The sequence below is a fragment of the Amblyomma maculatum genome, chromosome 1 (assembly GCF_055883805.1).
Source record: "Amblyomma maculatum isolate TAMU_Amacu chromosome 1, ASM5588380v1, whole genome shotgun sequence".
Classification (NCBI taxonomy): Eukaryota; Metazoa; Arthropoda; class Arachnida; order Ixodida; family Ixodidae; genus Amblyomma; species Amblyomma maculatum.
The window spans coordinates 336097410-336120432 of NC_139344.1; the positions used below are offsets into that span (position 1 = coordinate 336097410).

The 23023-nt window shown below is 40.6% G+C and overlaps 1 protein-coding gene across 6 annotated transcripts in view; it reads right to left on the reverse strand.

Annotated features, from left to right (window-relative positions):
* The window catches only part of Dys (Dystrophin), a 517227-nt gene that overhangs the window by 360461 nt on the left and 133743 nt on the right, over positions 1 to 23023 (reverse strand). For 5 of the 6 annotated variants that reach the window (XM_084587908.1, XM_084587892.1, XM_084587901.1 and 2 more), the window contains 11 exons: positions 12833 to 12894; positions 12604 to 12696; positions 11621 to 11698; positions 10303 to 10395; positions 9397 to 9488; positions 8454 to 8534; positions 8181 to 8296; positions 7779 to 7918; positions 4952 to 5167; positions 2301 to 3809; positions 1216 to 1375 (listed from right to left, as the gene is read on the reverse strand). In XM_084587908.1, coding sequence (XP_084444034.1) covers positions 1216 to 1375; positions 2301 to 3809; positions 4952 to 5167; positions 7779 to 7918; positions 8181 to 8296; positions 8454 to 8534; positions 9397 to 9488; positions 10303 to 10395; positions 11621 to 11698; positions 12604 to 12696; positions 12833 to 12894 — 2640 coding nt within the window. Of the gene's footprint in view, positions 1 to 1215; positions 1376 to 2300; positions 3810 to 4951; positions 5168 to 7778; positions 7919 to 8180; positions 8297 to 8453; positions 8535 to 9396; positions 9489 to 10302; positions 10396 to 11620; positions 11699 to 12603; positions 12697 to 12832; positions 12895 to 21346; positions 21510 to 23023 lie in introns of those variants that run through there. The other variant, XM_084587920.1, reaches the window with a different exon arrangement.

Sequence of the window (23023 nt, forward strand, 5' to 3'; positions counted from 1 at the left end):
CAGTTTTGATTTTTTTTTTCTCAATACTTCGCCAACTTTATAAAAATGCGTATTTCATCGTTCGTTAGGAGGGTAGATAAGTCGGCCAGTTGGTGATATATTTGGATATTAAAACCACAGCAAACACAGGACCGAGAGAGGTGATGACACAGGGCGGTACTTGCAACTGAAGTTTTATTAAAAACATTGAAGGCTTTATAACCAGGTGGCACTTGTAATCTTAGAACCAGGTAAGAAAAAATAACGAACCAAAAATCAAAAGAAGACCTTTGGCAAACCAAAAGACAACCACGCACACATGTAAACCATCAAAAGGTGCGTCATAAATGATGCAAGCTGCACATGACAAAATGACCAAGAAGTTAAAACTTGAAAGCACGTGGAAACAAGACAATGCAACTACTCCAAAAAGTACCCAAAATCACATGAAAAGAAATGAAAAGGAAAATGAGCAAGAATCAAAAGGTCACATCGCAAGAAAATCAAATTCTTTTTGGAGGAGGTAAATGGAAGGTGAGCTAACGCATTCATCCTACAGCGCGTGTATAATGGGCACCGCTTCTACGATCTGCCTTTCAAGCTGCCCCTTTCTTCTTCCAATTATCTTAGTCTGACTGAACGCAGGGTTCCGACCCTGGCAACTGCAACATAAACAGGCATATTCAAACCCCCCCGACTCCCCCAAGGAACGTGCGTCCACTGTCCTTACACATAGTGGAGAAGTGTATTTGGAAGATGTCGGCCTATCTTACAGCCCCTACTGGAATTGAATCCAGCCCTCCAGATCTGCAGCAGCTTGCAAGTTTGCAGATGAATGTCTCGAAACTCGTAGCCAATGTACTAAATTTCGTTGATACCACTGACTCCCTGCCGAACTACCCTAATTTCCTTCGGTGGCCTGTCGTAACTGGTGCTGAAAGCCAGCTAATTCTGGTATTCAAGCAAGAAATACTTACCTTTTTTGGTTAAAGCCCAATATCCAAAAATGCATTCAGTGTAACTTTATCAGTGTTTTTCGATCACAATAGGAAAGCCAATCTCTAGTTAAAGCAAAGAATGGTCCAAGAATAAGAGATATAAAATTGCTAGGCAACCTAATTGGAAGCCAGCAAAATTTTACAGATATTTCTTCTTTGTCTTCTGAAGCATGTTCTCACACTACGGCATGCAATGCATGGACTGCCCTGACCAGCCCAGCCTGTGATTGTGGCCCACCTATCTTTGTTCCTGTCTCTGCCCACTGGTTTGCAAGCTTCTCCAGCTGCACGAAGACCGGCTCTGCGCTCAGCGTGGGCACCCTGGCCTGGAGAGCCTGTCCTTTCTCCTGCAGCCTCAGCACCTTGTCCTCCTGGCTGTCCAGCGTCTTCAGCCTCATCTGGAAAAGCAGTGACATCAATGGCCTCATAGCTTGCTCACATCAAAAAGAAACAAACATGGAAGGGACATGCAGCAACGCAAAAGCCTTGACACCTGCACTGTATTGCACAGGCTCAACATGTATGATTCTAATGGGCGTCACATACATCAAGCTGAAGTTACAAACAGCGTTGTACAGTCTGATGCTGTGCTATGATGGTAATGAAGATGGTGCATTTTCTTGGTGACCACTATGACAACAATTTTACTGCAATAAAAAAGAGGAGAAAAGTTTAGGCTTGACATCCCACTGCATACAATGCTCTTCTCGATGAAAATGGCCCCGTCACAGGTGGATACTGATATAGCAGAAGCCCTGTCATGCCCAACATGCCAACCCGTCACGATCACAAAAAGCTAAATGTGCAGCAACTACGCTTGTGACAAAGCGTCTGGACACTGAGTAATCCCTAAGAGGCCAGAGTGACTGCAGGCCAAAAATGCCATCACTCAAGCCCAGAATGCCAAAATGCCAGCTTTGTCTGCAATATAAATATGAAGTAGAAGAAATGGCACATCCTTTGGCATTAACAAGAGCTTTAGAGTACCACAATGAGGAAGTAAGATGCAGACACCCAAATCTCAGTTATCTGAAAAGAGGAGTGAAATCTCACCCATGCAACTTCCATAACAGAAACTCTACTAACAAAAGCAAATGGCAGTAACTAACAAACAATATCATCAGTTATTGAAACTGGATCCTGCAGACTACAAACATTGGCGACACTGCCCCCTTTTGGCCACTTGGCAACTATCTTCAAGAGAAGGCTGTAAAAACTGCAAGGAGTGAACTACCATCATGAACACATCTTGCATTGATGGACACACATGAAAGCAATATGCATTACTGTGAAGCCTACACGAAGTAAACACAATAGATGTACCTTGCACTGCTCCAGCAGCCTTCTCAAGTCGTCTGTCTCCTTTCGCTGCCGAGCTGTAGCTTGTGAGTTCTCCAGCCAGCGTCGATGTGAGGCCAGCAGGCGTTCGAGGGCGTCCCCTTCGGCCTGGAGCTCACGGCAAGCGTGCAGCCCTTCCAGGTGCTCCCGTTGGGACTGCACCATATTCTGCACCTCGTGCCAGCGTACCTCTACCTCCCGCAGAACCCCCTGGACCTCCTTGGTCTGCTCGCCAACTGCATCGAGGCCCTCCACGACATCCCTTCCCTGCTGAACAAGTTGGGCTACCTCTCCTTTGTTCATGGCGACTTGCCGCTCCACATCTTCCGTAAGCACCTGCAACTCCTCAATGCTCATGCGCTCTAGGAGCGCCTTGAGCTGTTCCTGTGACAGTGGTCGTTCGGGATCAATCCCCAGTTGGTTCTCTACTTTCTCGAGCCAGGCTGTGACGTTTTCGAGGGCCCGCTGCCATTCCTTTACTTTCCAGCTGTCCAGACGCCTCTTCTTGGCTCCAAAGTCAGACAGGGGCTCTCTCCCTAAAGCGGTTCTCGGAGAGCTGCCATACGATTCCTTCTTAAACAGGCTGTAGGTGAAGGCCTTTTCTTCTGCCTCAGCCTTCACTTTCTGCTCTGTGCTGCCCTTGGCCAGCTTTCTGCTCATGTTCTCCATTTTCTGAAGCAGCGCATCCCATCGATGGGTCAGCTGCTCCTGCTTGCGGGACAGCTCGGTCGCGGCTAGTGAACCCTTGTCAAGGACCTTGATTGTCTTCTGAATCTCGTTTGATATGTTGTCAAGGCGCTTGTTGTGGTAGTCCAGGTCTTGCTCCAACACCTGAAGGCACTTGACCATGTCCAGCACTTCCTGCACCGAAGCCCGGGTGGCGTCGGCCTTCTCCATGCGACACAGCTGTGCCTCTTGCATGAGAAGCCACTGCTGCAGCCGTGGTTCCTCCGTGCTCAGCAGCTGAAGCGTGTTGATCAGCGCCTCCAGCTGCGTGCCATAATCCTCCACCCAGCGGCACACCGTTGACCAGCGCTCGCCAAGCGCCGATAGCTCATCCTCCAGCGCCGTGAATGCGTTTTCAGCACTGGACTCGTCTACAACAACAACCATATGCGACAGGGAGTTAACCACTTCTTGTTCTTTCTCTATGTCTTCTTGGAGTCGTTTGTGCTCCTCCATTTGTCGTCGCGCTGCCTCCAAGTCGGGACCAACAGGTCCAAACCGGCTTATCCTGTCTTCCGTCTCTGTCAGCCATTGGCGCAAGGCGTGCTGTTGTTGCTGTTGCGACTTCATCAATGCTTCCTGTAGCTTTGTCTGCATGTCCATGGCACTGTGCCTGAGACTCTCCCAGCGTGTGTTGAGCAGCGTCATTTGAATTTCGATCTCCTCCTTCTCCTGTGCCGATATGCCAGCTTCACGGGTGACCCGCCGACCTTCCTGAAGCACTTCTCCCACGCGGCCTTGATTTCTAGTCAGCTCCAGCATAAAATCCTGAAGGTTAAAAAGAAATCTTCATCAACTTGGTGCATGAAGGGGCACACTTGCCACAACTCATCAGAGACTAAAGGTTAACAGAGAAAGAAAAAGCCCCAAAGAAGACTGAGGAAAAAGTAACAAGCAATAGAAAATCCAATATGTGTAATATGAGTACAAAGCACAAAGAATTCAAGAGGAAGTGCGAGTTCCTGCTAGTGTGCCTCAAAATAAAAATATAAGATTAGATTGAAGCAGATCCCGTGGTTCATGACGCAAGTTTGAAGCCATCGATTAAAGTAAAGAAGAAAAGTGGAGCCTCAAAGTAAGGAAAGCCGAATCAATGATGAGGAAAAATTTATCAGATCGTAGATAAGGTAATGGATGGATAAGGTTACACACTCTGCAGCTACAGGAGCAGCAGCAGCTGTTACATAATGGAGAAAACTGGACACTGTGAAGGAATGCTGCCATCCTGCTACGAATTTAATTAGGCCTTCCTAAGAAGGGCATTAACCTCTGTATTCACTAGTTGCATCCTGCTATAACTACATTTGCCCACCCAACCTCTTTGCCACCCTCGCTATATTTATCATTTCTTGGAATCCACTACATTATTCTAGCACACCATCGGTTCATCTGCTTTCCATATTACGTGCCCAGATCATGTCCCTATCCTCCTCTTAATTTCGGTTTGGATATCATTAATTCCTACTGATTTTGTAACTCAATCTGCTTTTTAAGGTGAAACCCTTATTTAGATCATGGTGAAAATCCCGTGGGTGAGATTTGTTTGCAATATGTGTCAGTGGGAACAGCGGGGGTGGTTCTGGTATATGCATATAGTTATAGTGATAGACAATGATAGTCATAACTGAGATATAGAGAGAGCCTCTCTTTAAGAGAGGGAGAGACTTTATTCTCTCTTTCTCTCTCTCTCTCTCTCGAGGAATAAGGTGCATTCCAAATATGTAGCAGGGTGGCCAAAGGCTTGCTGCACATAAGGTGACCTAAGTGCTCCCCTAAAATTGTTTTCTTCTCTCTCTCAACGTTATGTCAATCACTGATGTGCATTTAAAGTTGTGCAGGCAGCGAGAAAAAGGAGGCAGTGGCAATACTGATCCACAAAGGTGTGAATCCCATCCGAGTCCATCTCTCACCTCATGCTTGTGGAAGAGATCCTTCACTTGTGCCACAGTGTTGCCGATGGGGGGCAGATTGACCAGGCGGTCTTCTGCCTCCAGCAGCCAGGTCAGCACTTCTTCCAAACTGCTCTGGTAGCTGTTCACGTTGGTGGCAACCCCACGTGTAGAACTGGCACCACCCACTGCTCCACTTTTAGCTGCCTGCATGGGGCTGGCGCCTTTTCCAACATCCTGTGCCGCGAAAAAGACACTGTTAAGCACGATGTGATAGTTTGCCCAACATTACGGATGCTTCAAATAGATTCAAAGGCAGCCCCATTGTTTATGAAACAGTATCAACTTTAAACTTATCAATTCTGGGCTTACAACAGAAAGGCATACTAATTGTGCTTGTCAACAGTATAGAACCACCGCTTCCAGTGGCCCCTGACACCTTTCAAAATAGTAATTTCGGCTCACGAGCACCTAGTCATGTGACCAGAGGTAACATACGGCTCAGGAGATCATAAATAATTTGCATGCAATTTATTTTGAGAACTCAGGAACGAAATAAAAAAAAAGGTTAACAAAGCAATATTATTCGAACGGCCATTTTTTTTTTTTTTTATCCAGAAATTCAAAACTTAGCCACTGCACGACAACAAAGAAAAGGCTTTTTTGGCACCGGATGGCACTGCTTAAGCATATATCGTGGCCCCATGCCACTGACAGAATGCAACCCTATAAATAGTCACATGTGTGGCCCTGCCTCAGTTGGCTGTTGCCAAGGGTTCCCCATGAGAGGTCACTTATTCTGTACAGTACTTACAATTTTTCTTAGGAACAGCACAAAAAGACCAACAACTGCCCAACAAAAGACAGTTAGCAAGACAATTAATGAAAATGGCTATGTGACAACGGTTCTGAATTTACACGAAGCTTGCAATGCATAAGCTGATAATTTGATTATCCTTATTTACATTAAAGAACCGCTCTAATTCTGACATTCTTCACATTTTTATTTGGTTGCGGAGGTACACTGTTGACATTCAATTCAGTGTTGTGTGCTAAGTATCCGCACACCCCTAGTCTTGCTGACAGAGTAACTTCAACACTCCCTGCTAAAAAGCAATTGGATGGGCTCAATGTCCCTTTACGACTGCTCATCAAGGCAGCATACAACATATCCAGTATCCCCGAACAATGATTTTTTTTTCTTGTTTAATTGTTTCTTTTTTCTTTTTGAGGTATAGCAGCAGTTATTTTGGTTACTCAGAGATAACAGGCAGGTAAATCATGCGTGCCACAATATTTAATTTGCAACAGCATTTCTAGCAAAAACCAAAATTAATATATATTGTCAACACTTGCTTTGAAGTGAATAAACTAAAAAAAAAAATACAATTCAAGATAATGCCTTTACAGTGACTGTTTTTGAAGTGTCGACACTGTCTTTATTGTCTTTACAATTAATAAATTCCAATATTTCAATATAACGCATGAGCGAGTCAAATGTACTTTCTTATTATAAACCAAGAAGGCAATGAAAAACTTACTCAAGTTGATAAAAAAAAAACTAAAAAAAAAAATGAAATGCACTTTTGACCAGCTTGAATTTACTACATGGAGAAAGTTCAGAGGAGTAATGCATAGAATGATTTAATTCTGACCGCACTAAATTTTATCCTGTAATTTTCTGAATGCCTTTGCTTTCTTCCAAATAACAAAATCTATCAGAACTAATGTCCGCCAAAAGTGTTTCCCCCCAACAACTCAATAACACTTTGAATCTTCTGCTGTCTGCAGACATGTGATTAATGATTACACCAGACATGCAGTTATGCTCAGTACAGTTTCCGAACTAAGTAATGTGAATAGATATACTCCCTACGACCAACACTAGCTAAATCTTCAATGTTTGGCAAAGCAATTTAATTTTGCCGAGACAATGCAGATAAGCAGAAAAAAAAAACCATCCAGAGCTCCCAAGAAGGTTAGTCACAAGGAAGGACTGCTCAGGTGTACTCAACAGCAACATTAAGCAGCCTACCTGAAGATCTGACATCCCAAACACAATTTCAAGAGCAGGTCGGACGGAACTACACTTTGGCACATGGACCACATGCACAAACTACACGGCTGTCATCGCGCCAAAATTCCGTTCCAGCACAAACAACTTCCAGCTTCACTTGAAAGCAGACCGCTCGTAAAGAAAAAAGAATGCCAGCAATGCAAGACGAGACACCTATCTTGATAAGACTCCAGCCTTATCAGAAGAAAGAGGGAGACCCTCATACAAGAGACTCAAGTGCTTCAGGTACTTGAAAGAACCAGTGACAAAGGTAGAAACTGAACTAGCAGGTTTCATAACATGTTTTATCAACCATAACCAGGAGTAAAATATTACCAAGTCATTGTCCAGACAGTGTTCCTGACAAACTTTCCCATAATTCTGGTGTATATCTCAGCATCTAGAGCAGCTACAATCACAAATACATTTGGAGTAAGACGGTCACAGTTACGTATATGCCAGACTGAAAGCCCATTTTGAAATTTTAGTTTGCATAAGTAATTATCTGCTGTAATTACACCCACTTGGTAGCTACAGTTCCAAAACTGAAAATCAATATTCGAAAAAATTACTAACAGTAGTCATGTCATCAACCTACCTTAAACACTATGTTCATCTCCTACCCTACTCATTTGACTATCTAGCCACACTTTAAAAATAGTTTGTGTGGTCACGTTCTCCTATTTTGAGAGCCAACTGATGTGTCTCAAAACTAAAAGTGTATATGATATGAGCACCAAAACTAACCAAAACAAATTGCAACGTCAAATGACCCAAAGAGACTCGGCTCACCTGATGAAATGAAGTTTCACTATCCGAGTACTCTGATGAGCTGCCCTTTCGCAGAGGGATGTTTTGCTGGTGCAATACTTGAAAAAAGCACATTACGTACATCATGACGGACTTTTTATCAGGATGCAGTGTGTTTACATCTGCAAACAAGAAGGTAGAAGAAAAAAATTAAATATTTGGGCAAGATGCTTAGCAAGACAAAGATAACGATCTGTCACAATGAAGGCTGCTAGGAGAGCTAGTTGTTGAAATATAAATACTATCACTAAATGTGCTGCTCAGAGCTGTTTAGGCTCCTCTTCACAGCTCACCACCTATACAGTCACCTGCATAATGCAATCCGGAGCATAGCATGGTTCTGCAGAGTTGGATGGCAATATCCATTCATGGAAACATTATTACCTTCAGGATCTAGAAGTCGCTCAATCCCCAACTGTTTCTCCGCAAGCTGAAAGGCGTGTTCCAGCCGAGAGTTTGGGTCTTTGTTAAGCAGGCTCTTGTAGTCAAACAAGTCAGGCCTAGGCAGGAAGAAATAGAATAAAGATAGAGCAGAAAACATAGGGTTAAGGAGTTTTTACCAAGGCAAAAAAGGAGAACAAATTCTAACCGGGGCAAAAGGCAGCACAGCTTTTATGTAAAAATTTGTAGCGAACTTAAATTCCGTAACTAACCTACCTGAACTTATGTACTATGGCATTGAACGCAAGGCCATCAATCCAGCTTGTAGTGAAATTCCTGATTTCCACTCCAATGTATCTAGAGAGACATAAGAGATGTATTAATGAGATAGCAAGTTCATATAATCATAATCAACCAGTATCAACGCTAAAGTAAATGAATGATGCATTCTCACAAGATGTGTGATGGAGTATATTTAAATGCCGCACAGCAATACACTGCAACCTCATTAATTAGTGTAGTTTATGCATACATGCTATCAAGGAACCATTTTTAACCTTACAAAACAGATCCACTCCTCTTGCTACAATGTGTACTCATTCTGCAATTTAAAAAAAAAAAAGCTATTTGAGCTAAGGGGGCAAAATTACTCGGTTTAGCGCATCAATCAGCAAAAGCCGTTACAGTTTTGGTTCCTTATATTAAATTCAATTACAATTTCAGTTACGTGACTAATTAATTTAATTTGTAATGTAATGCATATCTTAAAGCCGAAACTGTAAATTCCGAGATAGGAAGCAAGGCCATTAGCTATGTTAATCATATAACAGTTCTCGCTGTAAAAAAAGCCGCAAGTTTTGTTGTCTTTGAAAAGCTGTGCATGAGAAACATAAATTTACACCATTTCCTTCTTTCTCTCAACACACATGTAGCTCTTTATATGAGTTTCGTTTGATGTATCGCATGGCAATAAAAGTATCAAGCTATCAAGCTATCAGTAAGAATCAGCAAAAGCAAAAGCCTAGAAGATTTTGAATATGCAAAAGCCAAACTGCCTAATGTAATTTAGCCAATGGTGATGCTTGGTTTGAAAGCCACAAGTTAACGACAAGACAGAGATAAGGCAAGAAACCTGAGAAGCTGCTTTGGCATTTCCTAGAGGTAATGAGGATGGCAATTACATGACGACAATGGCAAAAGTGAATAGAGCGAAACACACCCTTTCGTGACATCTCTGCACCAGGCTAGAAGAGTTTTCTCCAGGTTTGTTTGGTGTACATCGCTAGATGCCCTTTTCAACACGCCGTGCACCTGAAGAAAAACGAAAATTACGCACATTGCTAATCAACGGCCTCCGTGCTACAATGGTCAAGTCATAGCTTCAAATATTATCCAAGCAGGTGATTAAATCACGGGAAAACTTTATGCAAGTCCTGAATGGCAAGCTACATACAACTTTTCTAAACCTTGCTTTGAAATAGCTGCATTAGACTAAGAACGGAGGAATAAGGCAACTAGAACCATTTCTTGCTATTAATGCATAAAATGCAATAAATTTAAGTATAAATATGCAACTCTACACCAATTCCAAAATCAGATTTCATTCTAAACTAACCGCTACAGTTGCTATTTAAAATTACCACTCTCATAAAGTGTAATCTCCTGGCGTTAAATGATCAGAAAGTGCACAAGTTTTTTATGTCAAAATGCTCACAGACTATAAAACTATTTTAAAATACTGGCAACCAAATAATGTCCCAGAATATAAAATTAAACCATTAGTAAACTCAATGGAGCAAATATACTAAACTTATGTTCAAGTGTTTGCATATACAGCGAAGTAAAAGCAACATATTTTGTTTGGATACAACCATACATGACATGCCAGTGACAAGAAAAAGTAACATAGTGTTAAATGTGTGCATGCGTTCATGAGCACGCATTCGCAATACAGTCGCTAATGAGCAAAATGCTCTTTACACGATAGTGTGTGGGCCCAGAATGACGTAGATATCAGTTTTTCCAACAGCAGTATGGAGCATATGCACACAATGGACGTGACGATGTACTACAATAGCAAATGAACTGCATAGACACGAACCACATCCTCTATTTTGTCACATACCTGCCAGTGAAGGATAATACTCCAGATGAGGCCTAATGTGAGCTTGGGATTGCCATCAACAATATCATTTGTGCTGATATTGACAAGCTTGACCTGAAAGCAGCAAACAGATTAATATCTCTAAAATATGTTTCTGCAATGCCAACATTCTGTCTACAATTGCAATAAACCAATGAGAAAGATGTACATGTAATTTCAATACACAGGGTGAGCACACTTTTCTTCTGCGAGTCACACGTCTGCAAGCGCAATACACCTCAATACTTAATTTGGAAAGCTAAGGTTTTTGCTTTCCCATACAAAATATGCGTACAGGTGCAGACATCAAAGTTGTGTGTGTTGTGTGTTGAAGGGAAACTCCGGCGTTTTCTCCACCTAATCAGAGTTCACTAAAATTTTTATACTATTTTCTCCCTAGTTTTCTGATAATTTTTTAGTTTGTGCTTTCAGTAGGGGAGATATATATGGGCAACATTGAGCACAAGGTGCCACTGGATACGCAGCCATCTATATTCACTCTACATTTGCAGGAGGGCAATATTTTGAGCTTGCTTTTAGTCATTTCAGATAAATCGTGGTCCAAGCTGTCACTTACAGTCGACATGCACACATTAGGTTTCGTGCCTGTTTCCGAGAACGTCATAGGTTAGTCAGTATCTACTTTCAGTTTCCAGGTCTTTTGCTCCTTTAAAGGGCCTCTAGTTGATATCTTGGAGAATGTTTTGTTTTTGTTATTGGAGAAAGGGGACTCTTAGGAAAGGGATCATGAACTCAAACTAAGAGCTCCCACAGCTGCCTTTTAAAAAGACAATACAATACTAAGAATACTATACAATGCTTCTGCAATGCACAACACATTAAAATTAATCACTAAACACGGCACACGAAACAGTAAAGCTGCAACCATGAGACTAAATTATAAGCCTTAATAAAGATGAAGTTCTAGAGCAGTAAAGAAGGACAAACATACAGTTAGACAATGGACAGTGAATGTCCTATTCACTGCATAACTTGGTGTTCACTTTTTTTCAGTACTACAAAACTTCACCTTTAAAAGAAACGAAACCACTAACCTAGCAACTGGTTTTACTGAACATTATATGCTCGTTGATGCTAGTGCCTTCGATCATTTCCTTAGTAGCAATTGCCTTGCTATGCACCACATGGATACGACTCCTGACGGCCCTGAATAATTTCATACTTAAAATTTTCATAGTAAAACAACTCCAGCCACTATACTTTGCAGTACACAACCATTACAGTTGCCATTGGTAATTTTCAGGAATTTGCAAAGTTACAGTGAATGAAAAATACTTACATTGTTAGCTTCCAAAACTTGAAGTGCCCTGCTAACATTGTTGATATGATGAACTCTCAGGTTTCCTCTTTCCCGCTTCTGTTCAGATACAAGAACCATCCCAGCAAGCCCATTGTACACAACAGGCAAGAAAGACCAAGCTGTATGACCAATATATCCATAATATATATTAAAAGTGCACTGAGTATAACTCCATCCAGTTTAGTTTATTGTTTAGTTAATTAAAATGGTTTTCAGTGGTCTTGTTCAGTTTTTCGGGCATCCAAACATATTTACTGGCCAGAAAATTAGAGCTTAAAATAGAACATACATTCCTTCCAAAAACCTTCGATTCAAACTTTATACTTATGATGATGTCGAAAGCACTGGGGACTTTTATGACAACCTGATTAGCAACAGATAGCAGTGTGGTCTAGCCGCAGAGACACATAAATAAAATACTTGAGATAGCTGCACTTCGCATGTGAAAATAGCCTCTACCAAAAATACTGCCTGTACTTCACTTTCTGACATTCTTCCAGTTCACCAAAGGTTTGTAATTGTCGGCGGCTCACACAGACAGTGCACTAATAAGAAGTTGCGTGAAAATATTTGAATTGCAACGACATGTTTGTTAACTGCTGTTACAAAGGTAAACAGCATGCATCTATTTGTTTTCAAACTAAAAAAAAAAAAAAAAAAAAAAAAAACATTTAACCCCTATACCTACTGTTTTTTTATTCAAACACTCAATATTTAGCCTCCACTTCTATCTGTATCAGCATATTTTCTCAGTATCGGTGAGCCTTTCTGAACAATAAAAGCCTTTTTATCTTCACTCGAAGCTTAAAGTATGTTTCATGTACCAAACATCGCAGAAGGGCTCATTTTTTTTTCCAAAGCTATGCAAAGCTAGTGCTTAGTTTTTGGTTTAGGTTACTTGAAATTTCATCCTACTTTGCCCTACACTGGCATCTGAATGCACAATCAAGCCTGCATCATACCAGTTGTTGGCCACAAAGAACCTCGAGCAATGTCAGTAGCCTGGTTCCATCTCTGAAGTCTTGAAAGAGGTCGTTGACAAGAGGCTGGTCAGCCTATGGATAGAAAAAAGGTTTGGAAAATGGGTAGAATATGTAAAACATGACACATACCTAAATTATTAGTCTTTCTGTCATTGTCAATGTAGCGCACTAGCCATTTACAAAATCTTAGCCACAGAAAAAGGCATACCTTGGCAAGCTGTGAATTGATCCACTTCGTAAATGTTTTTCTTTGCACATCCTCTCGTTCGTCTGCAGAAAAAAAAATGATAAAAAACAAATATGAAATAAAGAGTGCACAATTTCCAATTAGTGCTTATACTTATCAGCTCTCAAAGATCTGCTAATGTCCTTGTAAACTCAGTAACAAGTCACCAATGCAGCAGCTATGAAGAAGTGAACTGTATATAGTCTGTGTGCTAATAAGGATTTCAGTATAGGATAAAGCACAGAGAAGTTTTATCGAGGTTAGCAGGAAATAGCAGTTAAGCAATTCAGAATGCCAGACCTGATTTGCTGACAATTCCAGTTTGAGGTAAGAACAATCACGCTGGTCGAGAACTCAGCCTCTTCCAGTCATCTCATGATTTGACACCAAGGCTATTTATTGCTAGATAACAATCTCTGAGCCTTCAAAAAAACCTGCAAGCTTTTGTTCAGAAAACTTTAAACTCCAACAAGTCCCTTTATGTTATAAACAAAGTGACAACCCCTCCTAAAAATGCTAAGAAATACACTTGAGGAAAATGCACAGAAGCCAGCAGTTTTACAGTTATGCTAGGTACACTGTACATGATAGGTACACTTGTTAAAAATCAGCAAGCTGATGAAAGTAGTGCATGAATTTCAAGAAACTGTGTACCATGGTGAAGCATAAGTACTTCAGAAAGCCCCCAAAGCACGTCGGTAGAAAGAACACTGTCACAGTCTATCTGAAAGCACTGCCACAGATACCTGTGCTGTACTGCTGATTTACGCATTAATTTTTTGTGTTTCTGACTGCATATTCAAGTTAATATTTACGTTATTATATAATCCCTTTCCTGCTTGAATACCATGACTGCAATAGATCATAAACATGTAAACAAATAAACCAATAATACACTAGCCCTGACAGCGTGAAATACAGGTAAGGCCACGGAAAATCGCATTTTATTTATTCCCGAAAGTGCCCCGGACATCTCACTTTGCCAATACCAGATAACACTGATAACATGGTCCAATACGGGCATGATCGAATATACAGTGCATTAAAAGGACATCTGGTAGTTTATGCGTAAATTTAAAGTACCAAATGACACAACAATGATGGCAAAGTTATTCTATTTATATAGGGACATTTATTTTTCATGCTCTAGCTTTGCCTGAGGCCATGGTAGAAGGAAACATGACTGAAAAAAAAAAAAAAAAATTGCTGCAATCAGCAGCATATGAGATACAGGAGTATAGCAAAATGCACAGTAAAAATTTGTCAGTTACTAGTTGCGCACTACAAAAATCCATTCAAAAAAAGAACATCAGCAAAGCGAGGAAGGGAGGTCTAAATTTCAACAGGGCACAGAAAGAAACAGTATTACTAAAAGTCAATACAAGGACTTAAAAGTGAAATGCTTAGCTTGTGACAGACTCCTAATGAAAACGGCTCACAATATTCAAAATAGTTGTAAAGTGACTAAATCACAATGCATAAATTAGCTTGTGTAAGAACTTTTTGTATGTGAGCAACTCGGTATTTAGTCAGCGAACTGTCAGCGAACAGGCACATCCTAGTTAATACATCAAGTGGTAGAAGATAAATGCATTACAAGAAAAGTAGACCAAAAACCAAACACTGTGGCATGCCTAATGAAAAGTAAAGCACTAGTGATATAATGGAATTAAAATATTTGCATTGTGAGCACGGAGAAAAAATACTAGGTATCCAATGAAAAAAATTAAGCTTTTTCTAACATAAATTTAAGCTTTTGCAAGAGCTTCCAATGATGGATGGCGTTAAACATCTCAGATAAGTTTATAAATTGTTAGCTCACTCTTATCAAGAGAATGAGATATGTCATGAGAGAATGCTGCTAGCATAATCTGTTCAGCACAATCTGTGTGATTGTGCTGAATCCATGATGAAAGCCTCACTGGATATCCATCATTGCATTTGTAGGCTCAAGTAAAACTATGATATGTTTGGAAATCGTATTTTCTAGCACTTTACACAAAAGAGCTGCCGGGACAATTTTTCTGTAAGTGGGCTACCTGCACATTACTAATTTATACAATGGCACAATTTTTGGCAACTTTATGACAAAAACTGTGTTGATTGAGAATTCAGAAAAATATTGAAGTATCCCTAGTCCTAAAAGCATGCTATACTAAAATAGGTTAAGTACCTTGCTTGGAGTCTCAACCTTTTTCAGTGAAAAAATAAATAACATAAAAATGAATTTCCCCATATATAACCCAATCCTTCCTTCCCTGCTGCTTCAGTGCCCTTGAACAACAGGAGTTATAACCCTCATTAATAAATGTGTTTGTTACAATCATGATCTGCTCACTTCACAAGCGTGACCAGGCGGAGGCGAGCCAAGAGGAAAGCCAGAAGCAAAGCTTTGTTTTTATCTTTTCTAAATAAAATTCAAATGCTGTTTGCCATTATTTTCACACTGATAGAACACGATTTCCACTGTATAAGTGCCAACATTAAAATGGATCCTGGATCCAAGCAAGCCAACACCAGCAATATAAAGATAAAGATTGGAGGCCCACAACAAACTTGTATTTTTATATTATTTAAGTTGTCCTTTCCAGAAACTCCAGCAATACAGGCAACTGCTATGCCATGCTACCGACTTGTTCAAGCAACAAAAATATTCATGTCGTAGCAACTTTATAACTTCATAACACATAACACATAACGTATTTGGGTGAGGAAATAACATTTTAGTAGAAAACAAGCCGAAATTACACGTGTTAGATAAAGCTTAAATTAGAAAAGTGCTGCTAAACTGTATTTTGTCCGAAGTTGCTGGCAACAAGGCTTAAGAGCATACTGACTTTGTGCCGCTGCATGTATTTTGTAGGTGTAATTGTAATTGTAGGTGTCCGCCAAGAAGCGAGACAAATACTGTGCACCCCTCGCACTAAAACTAACTTAAAAAAAAAAATTTGCTAAATGAAAACGCGATTGTGTTAACTCTAAAGTGATGCTTGAGAGTCCCACAAATTTTTTTTCTTTTTTTCCAGTTAAATTCACTAATACAAAAGGAGGGCAATGTTTCACGGTAAGAATATGAAATGAGCTATAATGTAGGTTAAATTATGAAGGAAATGTATAAGCGACCATAACCTTTTCAACACAAGAAAAAGAAATAAGCAAGGCACTTCTTTTCCCTAGCAAGGACATAAAACTCTTTGCCAGAGAACTGAACTTCCTTGTCGTAAGCAAGTATTAATGCAACACAAATATTATGACAGCAAATATTTTAACATAATATTTTAACATGGCAATGCACTGTACAGCAGGAAGCTAAATAAAGTAAGTAAACTTTCATGGTAAAAACAAAGACTCAAAATCAACATCTCTAACAACAAAATACATTACCCCTCCAAAGTTTGCCATCATTAACTGAGATATTTACTACTTATATTGCAATAAGCAGAACCTGTTCTTATACAGTTATGCCCACACCAATTCCATCAATTTAAAATTAAGACGAGAAATTTTTTTCATTAATAAAAATCCATGACTTACAAGAATTATTAAGCCTGTTCTCAATTACATTTCCTGCTATTCTTGTTACATAAGGTGCAGCTTGCATTTAGGCAAATACAAAGAATACACATTAATCCAGGTGTCCCAGTAACCATATTCCTCAGACAACAGGCTTCACAGCAGGATATTCATTAAGGTAATTTTCTTGAATGTTAGTGCACACAACACCTTAATACCTATGTGGCCAAAGTCAAGTACCTTGATGTAGGGGTTTTATAGTTCCAACAATGGCAAGGACAAGGAAGGCGAGACACACACGTACAAGAGCTTTGTGTGTGTCTCGCCTTCCTTGTCCTTGTGTTTGCGCTATAAAACCCATACATCAAGATGAACTACCAACTTGCGCCACAGGAAGATTTAATAAGTCAAGTATGAACTGAAAACTCAAAAAGCTTATCTAGTCAGGGCTATATATATGCATACATCTGCAAAATGAACGTCCCTTATATGGTGCGCCTGGTAACACCTATACGTAATTAAATATGCTTTATTATTATTATTATTATTATTATTATTATTATTATTATTATTATTATTATTATTATTATTATTATTATTATTATTATTATTATTATTATTATTATTATTATTATTATTTAAAAATGCGCACAATATTTTGTACTATGTCACTCTAGCATTTTGCTAAAGAAGCCTAAGTGATCGTGGTGTGTCCTTCTACTCTTGGTCCTTGTTTTTTGCGCTACCTTCAAAACGATATATACCCCGACTATTTTCAACCTTCTTCCAGGCGGCTTCGTCCAAGTCGATTCGAAGTCCAAACTCATGTGTTTCATTAAAAACCAAAACATTCAATTTTGCAATACTCTAGTGCAGCTAACCAAACTGCCAGAATGAAATCTTGCTCTTACATGAACTAGTACTTTTTTCTTTCTATTTTGTTTCTTCATGTTGTACTTTCCTTTTTGTACTTTCTTTTTCTTTATTTTTTAGTTGGCATGTACTTATCGTCAGTATAACTCCTACAATGTTGCATTTTGTTGATATGTATCTCTTAAATAGCACCTAGATAAATTTTCCTTCATGCTGCCTCTGTATCTATCTGAATAACAGACTGTATCTGAAATGTTTCCTTTTTTTTGGGCCAAGTCCACCAAGCCTCACGTTGGCTTTATTATCTTTATTATTATTATTATTATTATTATTATTATTATTGTTATTATTATTATTATTATTATTATTATTATTATTATTATTATTATTATTATTATTATTATTATTATTATTATTATTATTATTATTGCGCGTTCCGCGAAAGAGCATGAGGGAATTCAGACCATTTCAGGTTTCTCCTCTTCATTCCCACTCCCCTCTGGACAGGATGCAGTGGTTATTTAACTCTTTTTGTCCTCACCTTGACATCTTCCAAAACTCGCTCTGTTCATTTACATTGGATGTTCGTAGCATTGTATTCTAAATAGTACTTTATCACATATAACTCCCACTTTCTAGCCTTAAATTGTATTTACTTCACTTTTTGCTTTTTCTCCTGTTCAATGCTGTCTGTATCGTGAACTACTTTTTATCCGTTTCTTACTTATATTTCAACTTTAAACTTTATATTCGAATCTTACTGTCCCTTGTTTAATTTTACTTCTTTATTGCATTATTCTGTATTTCTAGCCTGTGTTTTAAGTACCATGCACTTGTTGCGCCTGGAATGGTTGTTTATTTTATGTATATTTCTATATTACTATAATCAATGTCAGTTATTTGTTGTTTTTTTCTCTTCTATCTACCGTTCTTTTTTTTTTTTCTTTATTTCCTGGTGTGCTAAAACATTCTCTCACTCTGTATATAAGTGATGCTACTCATTGTTTGCTTACTTTCCGTGATACTTTTCGTCTCAGTTTCATTTCATGTACTATTTATTTCTCTTTTTGTGTTCTCTCTGTGTGTGTAAACATGTTTGTGCTTTTTCATTTTTTTTTTATTTGTGCTGCAGCACAAAGACCACATGGTTGTTCCTGCGCACATTAAATAAAGATTGATTGATTGATTATTATTATTATTATTATTATTATTATTATTATTATTATTATTATTATTATTATTATTATTATTACATCCCTCCCACCTGTTCTTTCTGGTTGTTGATCCCTTCTTTTGTTTCCTCTCACTGTCCACTTGCTGTCCTTTTAACAACTGCTGGCCACAGCTCAGGTGCTTTAGCATTCGATAGCAGATGTTGCAGATGGCGTGATCCTTTTACTTCTTTTTGCCTTATTTTGAATAGATCACTACTATGCCTTATGCCAACATATTTACAAGGAAATTATAATCATGAAAATTCTACGCATTTAAAGAAGGCAAGGTGAACAAATAAGCCTGTATTGCATAGAAGGAACATAAGCTCAATATATATACAGAGAACGGACTTTTGCTACTCCCTCCATGGGACCCTCCTGATGCAGCCTGTATCGCTTACACGCTGAGCAAAGTTGTTTCATTTCATCAAGGAATTGGCGGTGGCGGAAGCGATGAAAACGTCTCAGTGGGTTAAGCTACTAATATGTTTTTTATAAAAACCTAATTAGCACAGCAGTCCGCGATATCCCTAGTCGAGTCAACTATTCGAGTCAACTGGACTCCAGTTGAAAAATTTCTGAATTGCTACTAATTGAAACATCCAATCAGAACTTTTAATTGGCTCACTTGCGATTCAAATTGGAGCCTGCTGTTCCTTGAAAATACACAATTGTGAATGTTCTAACTGAAAAGTCTAACTAGTACCAATTTCTTCTTTACTGGGACATCATTTGAAATCTCAAAAGTCAACTAAAATGCCCAAAGAGGATTTAAGAACCTTGAAATTGTAGCAAAGTGAGGATATCAGCAAATTTCAAAAACATGCCTACACAAGAAGAGCCGTTAGAAACGGACAGCACAAGTGTCTCTTCTCCAGTATGCACCTTTGCATCTGCTGGTACGCCCATTTTGTTACAATTTCAACACACACCAACTATCCCAAAAGCTAGCTCTATTACATCAGAAGAACATGTTTGATTTATCAAGCTGGCTTTGAGAATTTCAAATAGGGTCATCTCTCTGAACTGGATTATCCAACTGGGTCCCATGGCACCATTTGGAACCTTAGAATCAACTGGAAAAGCCAATAGAAATCTGTAAAACCAGTTGAATAATCCAAAAAGACCAACCGACCTGCTAGTCCTGTTGGATCCAATTGGCTGTCCTATTGGTTTCATTTGGATCGAACTGGAACCAACTGCATATAATTAGCAGTCCGAATGTTTGTTTATTCTAATTGGGAGGTGCCATGCCAACTGACTGGCCTGGCCTTTAAATTTTGGTCAAAACCGGACTATTCTTATTTTTGCACCTCTACAGGTTTTTTTAAACAATCAGGTATTATGATCCCTACTTCTGCTTTCAAGCAGAAACACTCAATTATTACATTCTGTTTTCTGAAAAACACATCTCTAAATTCAGAATAACATTATATCTGCTTTACTTACGAGCTTAAGTGTTGTGTCTTAATAAAGTCCACTATTACTAGTACTACTACTACTCCCATTTAGAAATACTATGTAACTCGAAGAAGACAGAACCTTCGAGGGTAATATGCGGACCTCGAACTAAGAGGCCTTATATATGCACTATACTATGTTAACTTGACGAAAGCAACAGTTAATCCTGCAGTTCTGGTTTACGAGATGTCCACTGTACTTATGTTTCCAATTCTATGACGAACCCGCGCAAGATCGCTCACGAACGCGTCGCCGTGCAAAAGTTTTTCAACGCGGAACGAAAGGTACAGTACGATCGGAAAGCAAGAAGTGAACTAGAACACCGCCAGCTGCATTTAGTGACACCTGCAGGGGTGTAGGACTCGTCCGATTTCAAATGGTAATTTCTAAAATCAAGGCGTAACTCCATAGGCTACCCTAGCCGGCAGCCCGTCAACTACCACCTGTTTTTGAAGTTGTTTCGTGTACGCCCTTAATAACACGGCGAGAACGAAATATTACACGTCCACATAATCGGATCAAAACAAACAGATTTCCCCGTGCAGTCACACACAAGCTGCCACAGGTGGGGCACTGTACAAAGAAACTGAAACAGACGCTGGAGTCGAGCCAAAGCAGAACAAAAACAATCAAGAGGGGCACGCAGCGCGCGATCGCGGCACCTCTCCCCGTCCCGAGCAGATCGGGCGCTGTTTAAAAATTCACGCACGCACACTAGCATTTGCCAGTCGCGAAAAAAAGAACAACAAAAGCGAAAAGGAAGAAAGATGAGCTCTACTGAGCAGCATCAATTATAAGACTAAGATAATGCACCTACTCCGGCTCACGCCCCTTTCGAGATATCGGCCTGTTTCGGTACGCACGCATTCGACAATAACTTTCTTGATCGGACCGATACTATTTTCATCCAGTGTACAGGCTCGCTGGAGTTTCTACAAGTGTATCAAAGTAATAGCGCCAGTCTAATCGGTGCTGCACAGTCGCCAACTACAGCGCCTAATTTGAAACTACTCTGAGAACTAAAGTTTTCAGCCTTCTAAACTGGAATCGAAGTAGTACAACCGCTACAACTGCTGCAACCGACGCCTGGCTCGACGGCATCAAGTTCGGCGGATGTCCAAGACAAACCAGTATCACAAGCGTTATCGTTCAAGTGCAAACTTCACCCCACCAAAACAACAAGAAAAAAGGAGAGAGAAATGCGAGAGCCACTGCGACGGCAAAAAAAAAAACACACACACACAAAAAGAACCCGCACAAGCCAGCCGGCCAGCCAGTCGAGGCCACCGGAGAGCACCACCGTCGCGCTACGGACGACGCTAGCTTGCAACTCACGCCGTAACGAAGCAAAAGCGAGGCGAGGCGGCAACGGCGGCTCGTCCGTGAATTCTTTTGTGCCACGCTCGCTGACAGCGCGCGCCGTAGGTGCGCTTACCTGCGACCGGCGAATCCATACCGTGCACATGTATTCCGCACTACTCCGCGCAAGACGGCTCGTCTAAGGAGCTAGTGTCCGGTGTTGGCGGAGGGCAACACACACGCGGCCACGCGGTCCGCATACACGAACACCCCCGTTCGGGCGTCGGCGCGGCGTCCGATGGAGGAGGAAGTGGGAGGGCACGTATCCCTACATGCCTTGCACGCCAGGCGCCGACGGCGTGTGAAGCGCGACGCGCCGGCTACGAACAGCTGACTGCGACGCACGCCGTCCGCTGGACAGTTTGGACCTCTGCGTCGGTCTTTTCAGTGGCCGTGTTTTCCGACGATCACGCATCTTTCTGTAAGGTCGTCATCTGACGGACTTTCAGGACGCGTGACAAGTGGCGGCATTTCAAGCCTCATGAAATCGAAAACGCGCGATAGTAGTTAGGTGTTCAGAGTGCCGCAAAGCGCGGGACGGATGGTGTTGTTCGTAATTAATTCATATGGAGCAGTAGTTAGCTAATGTGTTATTGCAGTTAAAATGATTCAATTCAGCTGCGTTTAGTATGAGCGTAGATAGATATGCATTGCGCTATGCAGTAGAACGTCTGGGTAAAATTAATTGAATTATATAATACACAATATTGGCGACACGGATCTGGGAGAAAACAGCTGATTACAATATTGACATGGTGATAACAGGGCCCTCTAAGGAAACTAGGAATAGCATTTCCGTGAGCGTGTCGAGTCTGCGTGAGGCCTTGTGGTCATGCAGTTGACGCAACCAGCTGTGCTGGTGGCGCTTGCTGTAACTCATGCAGCTTCAGTAAAATTACACGGCTAGTCGCGAATGACACGAGGACTCCGCAACTCGAGCCTTCATGGTGTCATTTATATTCAGGCAGCCTGATAAAGCAATGTCATATACGTCTGGAAAGTGCGTGATGTCATATAGCTTCCGCCTGCCTCTTTTCCTGTAGCTGCGACCTATGGAGAAAAATAGCGTGATGTCGCGTTTCGTGAGCCGCTGGCCACAAGGCCTCAATCTTCTGCGTGAGCTCGACCGAAACAAGCACAGAGGCACAAACGTGACTTAACACGCAAGCTCGTAAAGTAGACAGCGGAGGTCGAGTATGTGGAAGTAGAGGGAAAACGGCTAAACCAATGAAACCGTTTTCTCTCCAATCTACCGCTACAAAAGCAAGCATGTTCAGTTCAATTACGCTATGCCTACCACCGCGGCACAGTCGAGAGCCGCTAGCGAGTGCTCGAACGACGACGGGAAATTGAGCGCCGATGGCAGAGGAAAATGCTCGTGTGCTCGATTTGTTTTTCTCTCTTTCCTCTTCACCCCTCATCCCTCTCAGTCTCTCTCATTTTCTCCATCTCTCGCTTACTGAGCGCCGGCGCGAGTTACGAAACACTGCACTGACAACAGATGCCGGTGTTCTTTTATGTGCACAGCATATGCCAAATGTCTAATAATCATTTCCACAAATAAAAAACTCAAACAGCTCAAATCAGTGTAAATGCCCTCCGTATCAAGCGCAACAAGTATAAAATAATGCGCTTAATTGGAACGAGAGCTGTTTGTATTACAATACTTAGAATACTCCGAAACAAGCGCCGAACAAAGCACATTTGTCTTTCTGTATATATATTTTTTTTCTTGTCGTACAGAAGTAGTGGC